Source organism: Pseudopipra pipra, chromosome 3 (assembly GCF_036250125.1).
Source record: "Pseudopipra pipra isolate bDixPip1 chromosome 3, bDixPip1.hap1, whole genome shotgun sequence".
Taxonomy (NCBI): domain Eukaryota; kingdom Metazoa; phylum Chordata; class Aves; order Passeriformes; family Pipridae; genus Pseudopipra; species Pseudopipra pipra.
In genome coordinates, this window is record NC_087551.1 from 74,551,784 (window position 1) to 74,571,931 (window position 20,148).

General features: G+C 35.1%; 1 protein-coding gene across 2 annotated transcripts in view; it reads left to right on the top strand.

Annotated features, from left to right (window-relative positions):
- Positions 1-20,148, top strand: part of ASCC3 (activating signal cointegrator 1 complex subunit 3) — a 262,911-nt gene that overhangs the window by 224,303 nt on the left and 18,460 nt on the right. For both annotated transcript variants that reach the window (XM_064649888.1, XM_064649889.1), the window contains exon 37: positions 16,758-16,982. In XM_064649888.1, the coding sequence (XP_064505958.1) occupies positions 16,758-16,982 (225 nt within the window). The remainder of the gene's footprint in view (positions 1-16,757; positions 16,983-20,148) is intronic.

Consider the following 20,148-nt stretch of genomic DNA (forward strand, 5'->3'; position numbering starts at 1 on the left):
TGATAAATTTAAAATTACTTGCTGGAAACATTCAGAGTTACAGCTCAGAAATAAAGGCCACAGTAATATTTTATAATGGAAAGTGTTAGACAGCCTAAATAGGAGAATTGCTATCACTGACCCTGCAGTATCAGTAGTTCTCTTGTCAGAAAACATTGCAATTATATTAAATGAAATTCAGTGTACTCATCTGAATTCAAAATGATAATCATCCACAACTCCTATATGTCCTGTATGTAAAATAACTGAAATTTTAGGAAGAAATGTCCACATGTGAACAGAAGTTAAATAATACAATATTGAGTATTCGAGATGAGAGCTTTACTCCAGCTGTCATTAAAATCTTTTCTCTCTAGAGAAAAGTTTCTCCACCTAGAAATGTCAGGATTTTTTTTTCTGATAAAATTGGGCAGGGAAAGTTTGAGAACGGCATTAGCAGAGATGGCATTATGTAACACTGCCTAAGCTAGTGAGCAGTATATGGAAGAGGAATGATGGAAGCAGAACCTAGTGTTCCATGTCTTAAGTCCTCATGTATCTGAACTGCTTGCATTCAGGAAGTGCAAAAGTAAATGGCAAATATTTCTGTGGTAGGTGAAACCTAGGACCCTACTATTAGGCAGAGATTGTAAAATTTTAAATTTATTAAGCTTGCTTTAATTCTTTTTAATTTTTTTTCCCTAGAAATATAGTGTTTGAAGCTGTCCATTTACAATCCTAAGAGGAATGAGACTAAAAATAAAATTGCTTAGGGGTCAAAATGTGCCACATGTCAATTTAAAAGATGAAAAGGATATATGAATGCTGGATGCCATTAGAGCTGGCAGTGTTTGCTTACTTTTCATGGGGATGTTGATTTTCATAATTACCAGTGGAACTACTGTTCTGTCTTGTTGAAGGTGTAAATTGAAAGGATTTTTTTCAGTCTGATGTAGTGTTGAAAAGAGTTGCCATTTCAACAGTTATTGCCAAGGATTTTTTTTTCCCCCTAAACACTGTGAATTAATGAGTTTTATAATTACAGCAGTTGCTTCACACCTCTATTGTTAACCAATGACATTACATCTGCCTCACTCCACTATTGCCCTCCTCCTTCTTATTGAAGCATTTAGCAGTTTTGGCAATAGGGAATTACATGGCATGGGGTAAGTAGTCTAATTAGGTATAAGTGAAAATCCTGAGGGAAAAGGATGTTTAAAAAGTAATTTGAAGAATCTCTTAATGATGCTGGAACTGAAAGCTGTAGCTCTAGTACAAAAAGGTCTGTTATCATTACAAAACATAATTATAATTGTGATTATTTTTCTGATCACTCAGTTTTAAAGTTTTGAATTTTGGACTGTGTTTTTTAAAAATAACCATTGGAGCATTTCTCATGCAGTTGCAGGATTTTGTAAATGCAACACTTATTATTTGCTGGCATTTTTCATAATCTTGCAAACCTTTAGACATTTACAAGTTATCTGATATATATAAGGAAGGCAGAAGTGAACAATTTTAACAAAGAAAATCATGATTTTTTGGGTTTGAAATGGGATAATGACCAAATATATATGGAACTTGAAAAGGAGCAAAAGTTTGTTTAAAACAAAACGAGGAAAAAACAAGATTGCCTTCAAGAATTCAGAAATTTAGGATTGGGTTAAGGGGTTGAAATCTGAGTTTGATTAAGGGATTTTGAGTTTCAGATTGATACTTTTCCATGCTAATGGAAGTGTTCAAACATAAGGATTGTTCACCAGTGAATTGTCAAGGAATCTTTACAACTCACCTGAAAAAGTAGTTTTGAGTCATCCTGTTTCTACTGTTGGTGGATCTCTCAAAAAAGTCATTCAATAGCAAGATTTGTTTCCACTTAGTAAAGGCTACTTGTAATCTTCTGTGGTGCCTGTTCTTTTCTCTGTCTTTATTTTATCTTTTCATTTGATCATCTGCCAGCATTTTGCAAGATCAAATATATTTTTTTCCAGTATGCTGTACGGGTTGAGGTATTCATAAAATGAACAGGAACATGGCAAGTAAGAACAGCCCCACAGTCATGTTGGAAGTATACAGTAATAAGTGATTCAAATAGGTGGGTTACAATCCCCTCACGCTTTCCCTGCTCCTCTTGGATTCAGTTACTTTTGTCACTGACTTGTGCTAGTGGATGTGTATTTTTTTTCTGAGAGAAAATGTTTGATGATTTTCCATAGAGCTTTCTTTAAAACTTTTCTAACCGTGCTCAGACAGTAGCAATCCAAATGAGCTTAATCACTGTTGAGTTATGGTGCTTCTTGCATTAAGTATTATTGATGAGAAAGTGTTCATGAATTATTACTGACAGGCTGGATTTCCCTGAGGTACCTAAAGACTGTTTTCTTTTATTCTGAAAGTTAGGTGCAGAGATTAAAACAGAGATCTAGATAAAAAACAAAGAGATACTTTGGGGTGATTCTTGTCTTTTTCTGCACAAATGTTTTTAAAATCAAATAGAGATTAGTTGTATCTTGACGAAAAAAGTCTGTCTTGCTGATTGATCAGGATTGTGATGGCTAGATCCACTAGTTTTGTGATTTTTGGTGACTTGTTAGTATACTTACCTTGTTATCTGGTTAATATTTCTATTTACAGAGCAAATAATTTGTCAAGCCTGTCCCTACCAGACAGTAAAGAAGAGAACATTATTACCGTCTTTCATCCCTTGTTTTATCTGCATGTTGTCCCTGATTTCTGTTTTTTTTAATTTGACCTACAAAAGAAAACTAGTTGGTTTTCATGTGTCTACTGCTGTCTTTCATGTAAACTGGTAAGAGATAGGTTTCTTTTGTTAAAAGCTTTCAGGGAGCTTAGAGACGGAACAACATGGTATTTGTGTTATAGCGGGGCATACATGTCTGTCTTTCTGTGATGTAAACATGGACTTGAAAGTTTTTTATCCACATACCTCTTCCCTATATTTCTTTCTGAAAACTGATATGGTCACACTGGCTTGTATTAAACTAAGTAATTTGGAACTCAGCAGAAAATCTGTCATTGCTGGAGACACAGATTTGGAAGGTATAAGGAGGAAGTTCATAAAACAGGCACTCTCCATCCCAGATAATAGATAACAAAAGAGTAAAGTTATTAATGCCTTATCTGTCTTTCATTGCCCATTAGATATTTGTACAATGAGATTCTAGATAACTCTATTAACCTGTGGCTTTATTTTCTGTTCATCATCATTGGCACTAAGCAGGGAAATATGTGAGTCTTTGTGAATATTTACACTCTCAGTCTAAAATAATTTTATTTCCATATCACGATTTTATTGCTGGTTTGGTCTCCCGTTAAGGGGCCACAAAGGTTTCTGACTCAGTGATAAACCATCTTTTCAACAGTCCCCAGTTAGGCACCAGGGAAGGGCAAATTAATAAATTACAAAATTACTGTTCAAGAAGAAGCAAATCTGGTTTTTGTAACATTTTCCTGCAAGCCACAGCAAAAAACATTGCTTTTAGGATATTTTAAGATATTATATAAAACTGGGTTTCTGTTCTATAGTAATTGCAGAAAAAAATCAGATTGTTTTTCCTAAGTCGGTAATTTTCTACTTTAAAATTACATTTGTGTTTAATTTAGAAGAAAATAAAGGTGCTACTATGAGTTTCTTCAAGGCATAAAAGCACAGCAAGACTATATTCATTACGTTACTCTTTTTGAATATGACATTTCAGTGTCAAGAATAGAAATACTTTATAATGTAAAATTTATGTCAGATGAAAATCAATTACGTTACATGCTAACCTTTAAAGAACTTCCATATTTGATTTCACATCTATCGTACTCTCTCAACAATATGAACATGACTGCTGTGGACACTTTGCAAATAGAAAGAGGCCTCAGCCATTATGCATATTTTAGTGACCCCTTGTAATAGAAGAAAACTGTTACCTCTTACCATTAAATCTTTTCTTTGCAATAAATCCATACCAAGGACTGTTCAATGCATAAATTTCATCCTAAACATAGGCATTCCCAGGATCATTTACTTAATTTTTATGCATTCTGTATTCTCTGGATTTTAATATTTTAAAACATTTGTGCTTCAGTTCCCACTTGAAACATCCAGATGATATCACAGCGTGTTTAATAAAATAGTTTAAATTTGAAAATAGTGTTTGGGTTCATGAAAATAAAACAAAATGTTATAGTCAATTTTAATAGCATACAAATTTGATATTCAAAAATATCTTGTACGTAGCAGAAAAAGTGCTTATATGAATACTCACAGACTCAATTAGTCTTGATTTTTCTCTAGTCCCAGTAGATGGAGCAGTTTTTAATGTTACGGTAGTAATTGGATATACTAATTTTTTTCTAACATCATGACACAGCTGTTTCCTATTTTTCTTTTTCCAAAAGATTGTTTGATTTTTAGTTTGAAAGCATCATATGCTGCCTGCCTTTCCAGAAAAACACAGTCCATTGGTAAATCAGGCTAACAATGCCCACCACTGACAGCTAACTGAACATGGCATAAGTCTTCCATTTTTATGGCATCAATAAGAAAGAATTACAGTCAAAACCAGAAAATATAAAACTCTCCCATCTCCAATATGCATGACTTTCTAACCTCTGATTAACAGATCTCCTTTTTTTCTTGTCCAGTCTTCTTACTCTATTTCTGTCATTATGTGCCAGTTTAAAAAAAAAAAAAAACAAACCTGAATCGATATTCAGGAAAGTTAAAACCCATTTTAAAGTTGTAGTTAAAGCTTTTTGACATATATTTCCCATGAGGAAGGCCATAAAACAAAAACTGTTATCTTAGATATAATAAAGGTATTTGTTTAGGGTTTTTTATTTGTTTTGATTGCAGTGCATTGTCCAAGGGAAAAGCTTCTGAAAGTGTATATAGCTGCAATGGTGGAAGGCAGTAGCCTCAGGCTATATGCCCAGTTCAAACAGCTGCTTTAGTAACTGTTTCTGTCAGAAAAATGAGGAAATAAATTCCTTTAACAGGAGCTATAGGTGCAGTTATAGCAACAAAAGACCCATGCATACCAATGGAAACTATTTTGATGAGCCAGGAGTTGTTACAGTTGTATATGCTAGGGCAGACAGAAGTACTGTCCTGGTCTTGTACTTAAAAACATGAATGTTGGCTGCCATCGGTGGCAAATCAGTGTTTGTCCTTGGTACGTACAGTAGAAGCAAGTTCGTTGATAGCAAGCTTGGTTTAGCTGACTGCTCAAACCTGAAGGCAATTCAGCAATGGAACATTTGTTTGTTTTAGCACAAACACCCTTTACTTATCAGTTGGCAGTTAGAATTGTAGCCTTCATCATGCAAGATTTCGAATTATGCATAATCGTGTACATGCAGCCATCTTTTGGAAAGTATTCGTATGGAAAATGAAGTGGCTTTCTTTTCAGCAGTCTTGTCATATGCCTTGATTTTCAAAAATAAAATATATTTGTTGAAATAATGTTTGCATTTGTTGAAACAAAACTGCAGTTCTGAACAGCATCTTTATTAAGGTGAAGCTGAACATTTTATAATTTGCAATACTACTTTGGTAAATGGCTGTATGTTCTTGTGCCCCAAGTACTCCAGAAGGCAGTGTTATAAGTTCAGTGTGCTTTTAGCAAGTCAGTTCAAGTTCTGCCTTACTTTCTTCCTCTCAATCTGTAAATAAAGCACGATAAGCAAATTTAGGCCTTCTGCAGCCTGCAGTTCTTTTGTCTTCACTGCCTTCTAGGGAAAGCCTTTGCTTTTGGTAGAATTATACATTTGTACAATAAATTATAACAGTTAACAATCATATAGCTGATGAATTTGTTTTTACAGAATGGAGTGACACCAACTGGGCCATACAGACTGCTGTTTAAAGGCACAAAAATGTTTTTGTCTGTTGGCAGAGAAGTTATTGCTTATAAAACTGTTAAGAAAGAAGATGACATATTGTTGCTTGTTCTCTGATTGGAACAAAAACTTCAGGATAAGGATTGGTTTGGCTGAAATAATTACATCATACAAGATTGGTATCCAGCATATATTGTTCCTTTAGCATAGTACTTTAAAAAAAAGGACATAAGAGGATTACTGATCAGTCCTTAATGAAGTATCTGACACTTGTATTTGCCTATTTACATTTAGATTCTTTCTTTGTCTCATTTTCTTTTTTTTTCCTTATGGGACCTGTCTAGTTTCAGAAATAGAATTTTATTTTAAATGTTGATGTTATGTTATGTTCATCATAACATAACAAGATGAACATATAAGAAATCTGCCTCTTCTATTATTTGCCTAATATTTACAAGATGTTTATTTAATAATTACTTAGGTTTGCTACCTTTAATGTTAGAAGAAATTGCAGAGGGATTTTTGCTACTAAAAGGTCTAAACTTTTCTTAGTATTTTGAAATTGGAAATTTGGTGTACCATGGGAGGGTTGCTTTTAGAGAACAAACAGTTGCAGATACTAAGCCTCTGCAGCTTAATAAATGTGATCCAGGCATCAATAAAAATATTGGAATTGATGTATCAGAAAACAGTCAAATTATGCACTTTTTAAAGTATTTTTGCCTGCGGTAATACTCAAATACAGCTTTCCTTAATTTTTAGTAGGTCATTGTCCTATTTCCCATGGAAGAGTCAAATCAGACATCACCAGTTTGATTGGGTTGCCCACATGCCAGCTTCCACTGCCTTCCATTTCTGTCTTCCAGTGGAAAATACTAGCAAGCCAGCAGGGATTAGTCAAACTACTAATTTTAAGAAAGAGAAACTATCTCAAGTTCAACCTTTCACATTATAGGGTGAGAAAATAGCTAAAATTTGTCTCACAACAGGCCTCTTAAATGTTTCTCCTAGCAAGGTGAAGGAATGTTACCATGTTCTCTTATAATGTGTGTCCATGCTTGTCTCTTGACAAAATATTTTTTAGGTACAACTGATGCATACAGTATTAAAAAATTTTATCTTAAGCATATTAAATCATTGAATGCACAGTATTTTGTAGGTTAAGGAGAGGAATTTCAACTGTTTTATCATTTGCTCAAGGTAATAAGCAATGGTAAACAATATGAGGTATAGATAATAGATAATTTTTTCCTTTGTATATAATTGTCTTAATATTTACTATATGTAGTCATATAAGATGCTAATTTTTAATACTTCTTTAGCTATAAGAATGCGTGTTTGCTTTCTCTTGATTCACACAGAACAGATGGATGCTTGACTGCCTGCTAATCCACAGCTGGAATGGTTTCAGCGGTTTCCACGTTGCTGGGTTAGAGTGGCTTTTCTAGTGGACTGAGAGGGCAGCAAGAGAGGGATATCATTATTCATCAGTATCCCAGTGGGATCGCTGCCAGCAGAGATTAATTTTTTCTGTTATGCTTGTAAAACAAGCTCAGGTGGAGTCTCTAATCCTCAGGGCACGGGTGGCAGATCAAGGAAGATGCTACAAAGCTAGTTAATTTTCAGATTCTAGGGGAAACAGAAGCTCTGTTAGATGTATAAATACATGATTGCAAATTTAAGTAGCTCAAATCCAAATGGGATCTTCCTAGACATCTGGTCCTGAAAATCTCAGTTTTCTTTGTCTTTTAAAAGAAGTTCTTAAAACTTTACACCAGAGGCAAAATTTCTGCAAGTCTCTTAATCATCAGTTATCTTTCTGTTTTGTTTTTTTTTTTTTTAATACAGCTCTTACAGTTCACTTTAGATTAATGCCTTTATTTACAGGTCAGAAAGACCTAGTATAAGTCTGTGTAGGAAAACTGAGTTTACAATATTCTCAAAAATTTGTGTGCAGTGAACATCACCAAGAAAAATTATCACTGCGCTAGGAATATATGGTATGTCCCATTCCAGTAACAGCATGTTCTGTTAAGGTCAAGTGTGGTACAAGGGTGTTTTTGCCATGTAATTCTTTGTATCAGACCTGTGGTCATTCATGACAGAAATGTTGATAGAACTTCCTCAAATCAAGCACCCCAAAATGCTCACAGATTTTCTATTTGTTTAATAGACTTCAAAATATTTTTTTTACTGACTTTTTTGCCTCCTCGGTGATTACCCGTCTTTCTCACCCTTGTAATTACCAGTGTTTTCCATCTCTGTATTTCCTTGTAGCACTTAAGTTCTTCAAAACATTTAGTCAGATTTTCAAGCAATGTTAATCCACATAGCTACACTGAAATGAGTGGAGATGTGCCAGTTTTTATCAGCAGGGAACTACCCTTATTGAAATTTACTTGCAGCAGCTGTCATTTCCTCTTAGACTTGTGTTTTTTTATTATAATATTAAACTATTTCCATTTAAAAGTGATCAGAGTCAGACCAGTAGCACTGGCTTGCTGAAAAGACATTGTTCATGTAGGCACCTTCCAAGTTTCCCATATATTTCTGCCAGTTTGTATTGTTCTTCTGTTATTCTGGCCTTGAGCCTCTCTTGAACAGAGGCTGCTACTCATTTCACCACATGTTGACAGGTATTCACGCCTGTGAACTTTTTATTCCCTTTTGTCTCTGGTCACATAGTAGTCTAGATCCGGAATTTAATCCAGTACAAAAATGCAGCAGTGTGCATTTGCGGCTCCCCACTAGGGGAGCTACCATAGGTCAGCAAATTTGAAATCCAGTTTTCAACACACAGAGCTTTTACAGCTTGCCATTAACATATACAGTATATATGGGCCCCATTTCACATAAAAAAATTAGTAGCACTCCTGTCTCCATGCAGAGTAGCATTAACTTAATGCAGAGATCTGTTAACTTCTTCCCTGGGTCTGGGCTCTGCACTGGAAGATCCCAATGGAGGATCAAAGCCAAAGACGGAAAATGACTGATCGCTTTCCCAGGAAAGCTCTGTGCCAGGATTTGCTATTACAATTTTTATTGCTATCATCATCTCAATCAGTAGTTGGGCCAGCTAATTCAGCCAAGCTCAGTTTTAAAATGTGGACAGACGTCCAAATGGAACTGAAGTAGATTTCTCATGACAATCAGACTTTTGAATGTATACTCGGAGAGGTTTTCCCAGTTTTGTGTTAGCACATTACTGAGTTGAAGCACTGAAAAGCTTTTCTGTATTAGTGCAATATAATCAGTTTCAGTACAGCCAGAACCGGTCAGTTTTAAATCTTTCCTATAATATGACTTGAGATTACAGGGAAAGTAAGTTGTGGGTCACTGCCCTATCTAGGTTTTAAGATTAAAAATAAATGGACTGATGATAACACATGCAGAATGTGCTGGTTCAAAGCATTCTCACGAGAAGTAATCAGAAAAGTCAGACCTGTTGGAGAGGCAAAAACTCAAATATACCATTTACAACAATAAAATGGAACAATTCTCTCACATTACGATAACTCACTTTATAAATGGAATTTATAACATTCCATTTATATTTCTTTGCTGTGGTCAAAGTAACTTATTCTAGGTGAATAACTTAGAAACCTGAGAGGGAACTAAAGCCATATCTATGAAAGTTGTACAGGCTTAATACTATGAAGGTACCTGTACATTCAGGGGAAAATGTATTTTTAGAACAGGTTTTATTAGGACTGGCCAAAAAAAGTAGCACCGAGTTATGGTTATGATCATAACCTTTATGAAATATGGATTGTGAGAGTTAGGACTTAGTAAAGTATGCATCTTAAAAAAGAAATTATCCTGAAACAGAACAGTTCTCTAAATATATTATTTAACATTTGGTAAAATAATTGCAACAATTGTATTATCTATTACTGTATCTTCCCCTACACTGAAACTCAGCTTCTCTAATATGCTTTGGAAACTAGAAAAGACAGGGAAAATCAACTTTCAAGTTAGTACAGAACTCCTAAGAACTTGTTTCCCATGTCAAATTATTGTTATTTTATATAATCCTCCCTCTCCCGTGTGCCAGCATGCTTCTATATTCTTTTTATCACCTCCATGCTGAAGCAGAAGTCTGTAATTTAACTTGGTACTTTAGAAGTTCCCAGATCTGCCAGGTCACTCTCTGCTACTGGTAGCTAATATTGCTGACCTCCTATTGCTCTGTGCTCAGTGGCAAAGGTCTTTTAGACTCCTGACCTCTGGTCATCAGGAATGTCATCAGTAGTTTGTAGTTTGGATGTTTTAAGTAAGAAGTGAACTTGTGAAATCTAAACCCTTCAGGGTGTTTTTAAGTGATCACTCAACTGTTTCATGGCCTTAGGTTGTACTTTTTATAATCTCTGTAATTGTAAAATTTGTGGTGTTATCATATGCAGCTATGTAAAAGCAAAAACCAAAGACTTGTCTGTTTAAAGTGAAAAGTCTGAGAATACAGTATATGATTATTAAATTAGTATATGATTTCTCTGATCACTAGTATGATAACTTTATAAGAATTGTAAGAACTTTTAACTTGTATGTTTCTATGATCTATACCCATTGCAGAAATGTGCCCATTTTAAATCCTGAAAGATAGTTACAAACTAATGTTTAAAACATAATAGATTTGCATAATTGCATGTTGATGGGTTTTACAACTTTGTCTTTTCAACTTCTCATGCTCAACTGGAAATTTCCAATATCTGCTCTGATGAGTCTTAAATCTGGAGACAGAGCCCAGGGTAGCCCACCCTCACTGTTTTGCTCTTACCTAGTTAATTGGATTAACTTTACTATTTGAATTCTGTATTTCTTTTTTTTTTTTTTTTGACACATATCTGTTATCTCTAAAAGTGCATTTAACACTAATTAGATAATAAATTTAAAAAGTTACTATTTGTTTCAAAAAGATATTGAGTCGGTCTTTTTCCTTGGACAGTGTTCTCAATCCTACGCATATCTGTTTTCTTCTTGTCATTTTTCCAAAAGTAGAGAGTGGAGAATACTCTGATGGAGTACTAGAGAAGTGACAAGATCATTTTGCTATTACCCAAGCTGGAGTGGAGTGTTAGGGCAGGCAGAGTCCCCAGTGAGGGTATGCCCTTTTCCACAGCCAGGGACAGCTGCTGCCTAGGGGCTGTGGCTTTGACTCTTCTGGGCCTCAGCGGCTGGCACAGGGCTTTGCTTTCTGCCATTCCTCCCTGACAGCCACCAACCCTGGAAAAGAAGGAATGGGAAGGCTCCCATTGGAAAGGAGCTGCCCTGCAGTGTTGGCTCCAATATACTGGGTGCCATTTGATGGCACTGCCACATATGCATGCAGTTGACAAGGAGAGATATTATACAGTAGATGAATATTAGGAGCCTATTTATAAATATGGTGTCTGTGTTGAATTACAGTATAATGTAGTAAATATATTTTCATCTTGCTTGAAAAATTTTGTTGTCTTCTTTTGCATCATGTTACGCCATCTTTAAGATCTCTACAAAACTTCAGTCTGCTCTGTGGTTTACCAGAGCCTGCCAGGCTACCCTGGAAATCTGAAATGCTACTTCTGCAAAGTTTCTCTTAAAAGTATATTTTTACATGGGTAAAACAGAGTGAGCTGGTAGAAATGACAGGGGTTTTTGCCTTTTAGTCTATAACATGAATCTTGAAAACATGCATCATGCTTGTTCTTAAAACCTATAACTAGTAACATATGTTTATAACTGTCTTTTAACAGGAATATTGTCCTAGACCTTTTATGGCTAAGATTAAAAAAACACCCAAATGCTTTAAACTTTGGAAGTTGGAATTGTGTCCTATAAAACTGAGACCAAAACACATACATTTATAGGCTACCAATAAATAGGAGTTTATAATGGAATCACTAACAAAGTTAAACTTTTCAGAGCAGTAATTCTAGCAAGTACTTCTCCAATTCCATTTCTCAATCTATTTTCCTTTTTGATATGAGCTGAAAAACGAGTTTTAATTCAATTTGGTCTTCTTTTCTTCTTTTTCCTCTTTTTAAAGCACGTATTTCCTCACATTTATTTGTTTTCTGAATATAAATGTAAGTTTGATTGTGTTCTAGCTGCCTGTCAGGATAAATCTGTGTCAATTTAACGTCTTTGCTTATAAGTCAAACTCAGATTTGAAAATGTGATGATAAAATATAGTATAAATATGTTGGTTAATTTAAATCATTTTCATAGTATATGGCTGTGTCATTCCTGTGTCAGATAATATGGTCTTGTGCTCCTGGGAGGAGCATGAGCAAAGGAAGATTAACTTGGGAACTTAAAGAAATTTTTTTATTTTCCTGATGGTACAGGTAGCAGGATCAAATGAGATTTTTGTCAGCACACGAGTGGAGATATATATGTGTATGTATAAAAAATGGAAATAATTTCAAATGGTTTTAAGTACAGGAGCTCAAGTATCCTCAAAGAAAGAATTTGTGAATCTGTTATGAGACAGACCCCATTACCTAGCTGCTCACAAATTATCAGTCCTTGTTATTTCTCTATTTTGACCATGCTACATGTCTCCATCATATATTAAGGATAATATAGATATCATCCAAATGAGGAGAGTTACAGTCTGCTTCAAATTTTGCATTCCAGCTATTTCCTATACACTGTAGCACAGTGTGGCAGGTCAGGACGGTGTAATAGAATACTCTGTGTCAATCTGTACAATGGCACACAAGACAAAAGCCAATTATGTAATAGTATTATTGTTGAACTTATATATGCCTATCCAGTTACCCAAAAAATTCTGTTTGCACTTGCAAAAATAAGTTGCATATTGGCATACCTTAGGACTTCTGGTAGCAGAGAACTAAAATTTACTTCATAATGTATTATTAGTGTCAACTGCAGAACAACCATGAAAACTCCCCACATTTATTTATTGCGGCTTATTTTTATTTGTTCATTTTGTGCCAAAATGATGATTTTTGCAGTCTTTCAGCATGTACTAAGACTACAAGAAGCTTATGTAATTTAAACCAAGTTTCAGGTAAAGAGACTGCAATTACTCTATTAGCTAAAAATGATCCTCATCTTTTCTCTTTTTTATTATTTTGGTAGTTACTTTTAGTACTAGTTTACTGCAAGATTTTTTAATACTTTAGCTTAACAACTGTTAGTTTTTATAGCAAATTTTCTCAGAATGCTTTTCCTTTGTTTCTTCATCAGAAACTTCAGAGAGAGCAAAGCACATTGCCAGTTTATTAAAGTTGAGAATATGGTGTGTTTGGGTTCACAGTATCTATATAAAGAAAAGGAACATACAGGCAGTCAGTCAGTTCTAGGGCAGTTTCAGTAACAACATTGCTAAAGAAAAGACTACTGGTTCAGCTCTGGAATGTGAGAAACTATTTTTGGTTTATTTTAGACCCTCATTGTTACAATTTAATCAACTGCTCTTTAAAGTCTAGAACTCATTAACTTTATAAGTTTTACTGTTCCCATGACTGAACTTAACTTAAAATATTCGAGTTTACTTTAGTTGCTCACCTTGATCCTGTTTCTGTCTGTGGTCCACAAGTATCCTCTTCTTTTCTGTAGGCAATGTGGCAAGATGTAGTTACTTGAGATTTAAAATATTTTAGAAGATTTACACGTAGTATAAGTTTATAGTTCAGCTCTTACTATAAATCAGTAATTCCAGCCAAACTTACACTTTTTGTGGGTAGAAAGAAAATCTGGGGGTTTTTTAATTCTATGGACAGTGTGAAGCATAGTACTCACCATGTTGGGTACCTTGTTTAAATTTTAGTTCGGTCTGACTCCTCAAATGCCTAATAGAACCACAAAACTGCAAAAGGTAAATTTTAGAATAGGATGAGATGTTTACTTTTAGAACTATTCTAATAGTTCAAATAAATGGTAAGTTGCATATTTGGAACACAATGTTGCAGACAGTGCTCTAAGATGAATCTGTGGCTGGTGTTATGCAGGAAAAAGAGTTCAATTACCAGAATAGCCCTTTGGCCTTGTAGAATGTAACTGTTGAGTTTATGCAGGTCTATGTGTGACATTTCTCCCTGGCAGTGCAAGTTACAGTCTCCTATATGACCATCCCGCATCACGTACAGGTTGAATTGTAAGTCTGAGAGGACTTCTACACCCTTGAAATGATGCAGCAGTCTCCAATGCCCAAAACAAGACATTATTGGGAAAGTCCATCACAGAAATGCAGGCGAGATGTGACGTGACTACCAAATGCACAGTTGCAGAAGCCGTAGCTAAAATTCCTAGTTATCTCCTGGTTATGAATAACTGTGTAGGTACTGGTAAACATATTATTTGCACATGGGCTGGAACACTCCTGATTTAAGAGAAGGAAATGGGAAAGTGAAAAATGCAGAGCAGTGTTTTGTGGTTTAACTATGAAGTTTGCATTGAGTTTCTGGACTTTAGAATGAAGATTAATGATTGATACGTAATTTGATCTGTTTCCTCACCCATGGAAGTAAGAACAGTGTTCAGATACAGTGTACTAAAACCACATATATAATATATTGTGTGGAATAGTTGAAGCTACAGCCTTTGCAGCACAGATTGAGATTCACAGTGAAAAGGAAAACTAAAATGAAAAAAATATTGAGTGAACAGCAGGGCCCATTTGAGGTGATTACAAAGGATGTTTCTTTATTCTGTCTTTTCTTGTGCAACCTGAAAACAGTAGCGGGGGGTTGCAAGCAGAGTTCATCACAGAGTTGTCAATCACTGTCATTTAACATTTTGCAATGGAAGATGTCTTTATTCAAGGACAGCTGGGCAAATCAGAGAAACAGATTTGCAGTTAGTAGTCTGTCCAGCCTACACTAAGCAAACAAGGACAGGGCAGACATACCGGCCTCTCACATAAAAATATAATGGACTCTGCTGACCTCAGTGCCCTCCATTCAGCTTCATTCTCAGTTGTATAAAAGCTTCACTACCCATTCTCAATTTCCTTTAATTACCTACATGATGCAGATAAGAAAATGAACCTTACTTACTTACAGTCAATGATCACAAACAGGAAATTAAGTAGGCAAGTTGTTTAAAATAAGAAGAGTGTTTTTCGAGGTAAATAAAACATGTGCTGAGGAAGAATTAGGGAAAATGCATTTTCAGGGCATTGGAATGACTTGGCTGATCCTCCTTCTTTCTGCTACTTTAAACTGCAAAGCAAAATTAAGTAAAAATCTCCTTGGTAAATATTATTTAAAATATCTTTGAAGGAGAAGCCAGTTAAATAAAAAGCGTGAAGCAAACATGCAGAATTCTATAGGGCTTAAAAAGATTGTGACCTTAGGTTCAGAGAATAAATGACCACAGTTTTCACAAGAGATCTAGCAGAGACATCAGGATTAAGCAGCAGTTGTCTTTATTCAGTCTTCACTTCTAATCTGCAGTTGAGATATGAAATAAACTAATGACATTCTGATTTTCTTTCCAAAACTTAAATTGTCTAATACTTACCATTCTTTTTATATTAATATCAGTTTAGACATAGTTTCCTCATGCCATTAAAGAAAAGAGAAAATTTTGTGCTGTCGGTTTTCAAGGGATGAAAAACAGCTATCTAACTCCTTTTAGGAAATGCCAAAAAAGGTTCTATGTGTTAGAATATTAATAAGCAGATACGGTACTTTGCAAGTCAATTAGGTAGTTCTAGTAGGTGTTCTAAAATTACCATTTTTCTTTGCCTTACTCTTTACTGGTTACTGTTGCAAATATTTCATTAATGTGGATTTGGAGGAAGTCTGACTGGAGATTGAAGACTAAAATGCATAATATTGAATCTGTAGTTTAAGAGGAATATAAAACCCTGAACACTTTAATTTAATGGTTTCTGCTAAGCCTGTAGTTTGGAAGACATTGCCCTTCGGGCTACCCAAATGACTTTTTATTTTATGGCAAAAGAAATACACTTTCTTAAATTCCAGATGGAAAAGATATCACATATTATAAAACTCTTACTTTATTTGCAAGTTTTCTACTTTAGAAAGATCATTCTCGTTCCAAACAATATATACACATACTTGCACAAGAGGATTTTGCGGAGGAAAAAAAATTGCCAATTAAGTCAGAAGAATTACTCTTTAACCTAAATTATCGTTCTTAAGGTGCTTCTGTTGAACTTTCTTTCAGAGACAGTGAGTTTCCCTAGCAGGAGAATTAACATCTCTGCTCAGGCTACTAGAATAGTTGTACTTGCTCCTCTGAGCCCCACGGATGTTGCTATTCATAACTACATTTAGATTACATGTTGGTGTGCAGCTCCTTTTTGCAATAATGAGAAAGTTTTTACACAGCTTTCATTTTGGCATGAATAGCATTAGTCCCACTCTGTAGCACCAAGGATGGTTTTCAGCACATGCTTACAGTTTTGCTCATTGCTTTGATCGCTCATCTGTTGCTTAGACACTGACTCCTCAAAATATTGAAAAAATATTTGAAAATAACCTTACCAGTGCTATTTCAAACCTACTGTGTTTTGAATAGAAACAGAAAAATATAAACCCTGAAAATTGAAAATGTGAATTATTGACTTCTATATAGCTAAGCTTAAAATGTTTTTGTGAGCCAACAAGGTAGGATATCTGTAGAAGATCATCTTCTACTACTGAATCCATCCAATGAATGTTTTATTTCATTGCTTATATTTTCCTCTTGTCTAATGTTACTATCAACTGTGGGGAAGAAAAATTTAAAACCTATAACTGAGTGAATATTTGTTAATATTATATTAGTTATTGTTTCCCACATGTGATTTTGATAAATAAGTACACTTTCTAAACATTTAAATGATGCTATTTTAACAATAAAATCTAACTGTAGTAAATTAAATGCATATACTTTTAATGTCTCAGCAAGGAATAATAGTAATTCTGAAGTTAATTACAATTATTAATAATTTATTTCTTTTTTTAAAGAATGCTGACGAGTACACGGATCTGCCTGTGAGACACAATGAAGATCAAATGAACAGTGAACTGGCAAAACACCTTCCAATTGAAGTCAATCCCCATTCATTTGACAGTTCACACACAAAAACACACCTCCTGCTTCAAGCCCACTTCAGTCATGCCATGCTGCCTTGTCCAGATTATGCAACTGATACAAAGACGGTACTGGATCAAGCAATTAGAATATGCCAGGTATTGTGATGCATTTCAGTATGTAACTCTTGTTGGGTTACTATTTATTCTTAGAGTGGTGTAGTATTTTGAATACAGAAAAATCTGAAGATTTGTTATAGTCTTGTGGAGAACTGGTACGACATGGTATTACAGCACTGTTTGGGGAGAAACTAGATGCTCATAAAGATTCTCACTTTATAGAACTGGAGGTAAACAAACATGGTAAAAGAGATAGTGGTACTCTGGCTGGAAGCATCTATTGCCATAGGCTCACCTCTGCTTTCATATGCAACAGCTTCCTATCTCTGTATCATGGAATGTTTTATGTAAGTCATTCCTGCATGAGTGTGCTACCTGCAGATTGTTATGCTGACCCCCAAGAACCTGTCTCCACCTTCAAGAACCCATTTCCTCTGGGTACTTCTATTTTTATAGCACCCAAAAGCACTACAGTCACTGCCAAGCATAAATAAAACATGTTTTGAAATGTGATTTTGGACGAGATACGGGGGCTTTCTCTAACTTGTGTATGTCTTTTGTGTCCCAGTTATCACACAGTGAAAGAGCACACTTTCAAACTCCAATTTTAAACTCAGTCTGGAGTCTTGTGTCTTTTTACAGTTGTACTGCAGTTGCAACCCACAGAAACTAAACTGACCATGGAGAGTACTGGTAACAAGTGATCACGTGCACAGCTGCATGCCTCAAAAGAATTTTAAAGCAGCAATTTGAGTTCAGAATAGAGTGCTGCCATATCTGAAAAGCTCTGTTAGAGTTACAGCAGGAAAGGTGAGCTCTTGTTGTCGCAGAGAACAACTGCCCCTCTGATTCTGCTGGAAAGAAGTATTATTCTCTTGTCATACTGGACAAGGATTCATTCACAGGTTCTTGAAGATCAGGCAGCCTTCAACAAACTATGGTTCAATATCTGTAAAACAGAGCCAGTAATTCTTTCTTCCTACAGTTCTCTAGACAGAGAAAATACTGTGGGCAGTTTAGTATCCAGTGATTTGATTGAGGCTCAACCTTATACTAACAAAAACAAGCTTATAGTACTAATATAAAACAAAGCAAAACTGAAATTGAGAAAAGGAAAATAAGAAGCAAATAACACCACAGATGTTACTGCTACACAATCCTAAACTTGGCAACCAGCAGTGCTTGAATTCAAGTCTATTCCAAATATTTCAAATCAATAAAATCATGGTGCTGAAAGCTCCAATGTAAGGACAATTATACAATATACTCAGTTATTAACAGAGAAAAATGTCCTTGCTCAGGTGAGAAAATTCACCTTTGTTTCAAAGGAATCATATACTTTAAGTTCATTTAGATGTTTGTGGAATTAGCATTTGGGAGGTAATTACGTATTTGGGGAAAATGTAATTTAAATATCATTTTCAATAATTATTTTGCTTAATATTTGTCCTTCTTTGCTAAGAAATGTATTTTCTTAATCCTGTTACTGCATCATAGGCATTTCAGAAACAATAATCACTTAGAAGAAAAAACTCTAAAATATTCAGCAGTACCTTTAAAGTGGAGTTCAGAAAAACACCATTATTATGCCTTGGCACTCCAGCCTTCAGTTAACTACTACATAATGTTATGTATCCAGTCATCTTAAAAAAAAAAAAATTATTCTTTAAAAAACAAAACAAAACCAAAAAAAAAAAAAAAGAAAGAAAGAAAGAAAAAACATGCAAGCATTTTTGTATTTTGAAGTTGGCACATGGTTTACATCTCTTGGGAGAATATTAGTTCCATGTAATTAGTCACGCTTTCCAAACGGAGGTTAAAGTTCCCAGAATCTAAGCAATAGACAGGGTTACACTTTCCATACTGGTTGTTACCTTTTTCCTTAGCACTGACCTGATGATGAACTCTGGGTCAACAGAGGTAGAAAAAAAGATGTTAGTTGTGAGAAAAGGAACTGAACCATAGAACCCATTTATATCCATTTTATCCATTGATAAACGTATTCAGTGGGTGTTGTTCTGTGTGTGTGTGAACACGTGCTTGCGCATCACCAAACAAAATTCAGCAGTGAGGCTGGAATTGTTTTTTGAGTTACATTGAAATTTTGTTTATTTACTTCCAAAGTACTTCAGTGTTAAAGTTGTGTAGCTAACCTTCAAATTGTGACCCAAACACAAAATGGTATTTTTGCTGGTGGGGGTGTGAATGACAGCACTGCTTTTCTGTTACAAGAAATCAAGATATTTCAAAGAGCTTTTATAAGTGGTTGTATCTCAATATGTACAGCAAGCCTGTATCTCAGGTCCCCTGCAGAGCAGATTTGCCATCTCTAGCCATGATATATAGGCAAACCTCTTTCCATCACAGGCTATTAAACTTCTCCAGTCTTCTGTGGTGTCTTTCACCTGAATCAACCTTCTCTCCCATGGTCCTCTCCCTTTCCTGTCCCACCTGCTTTGTCCTCCCTTCCATTCCTCCATCATCTTCTGGGCCTCTTTCATCACTAGTGACTTTAAGCTGAGTAGCGTTAGTGGTCAGACAGAAAACTATGTTAACAGCATTACATAGGTAAGTGTAGCTGCTGGATTTCAGGTAAGATTTCAGTATCTTCTAATGAAAAAAATTATGCAACCACTCAATTTTTTCTGAGATGTCTTAAAAGTTTTGGCTTTACGTTAGAATTCTGTTCTTTATACTTATGATGAAATACAGAAGTCATAAGCATTTAACAGAATTTGAGGAGTCATGGTGGGAATGTAATTGTTCACATAGAAATGGAAGAAATATATTCTGTTACAATTTTCCTGTAGTTGGCCTTTGTTAGATGTAGGTGGAGTTCATTATAGCAAGATAAAATTTAGGATCTATATACCCAGGATGAAATGCAGAATCTTTTCGCTTTTACTGCAGAAATATGGGCAATAGCAATATGTAACATTCTGGAATGTAAATGCCTGTGTGCTCCCACACCCATCTCTGTACTGAATGGCCACTGAGGCATTGACTAGACTGAAGGAACGCCCCTGCTCTACATTGAAAACCTCAAGTCAAAATCTAGTTTGTTATCAGTGACAGACTCTCATAAAGCACAGAAGGTTCCCGTGGCTCAGAAAAGCTACCGTGACTTCCTATGTAACCTTGGCCAAGTAATTTAATTTTTATTTGCCTCTGTTACCATTAATACAATTACAGTAGACAAAATATT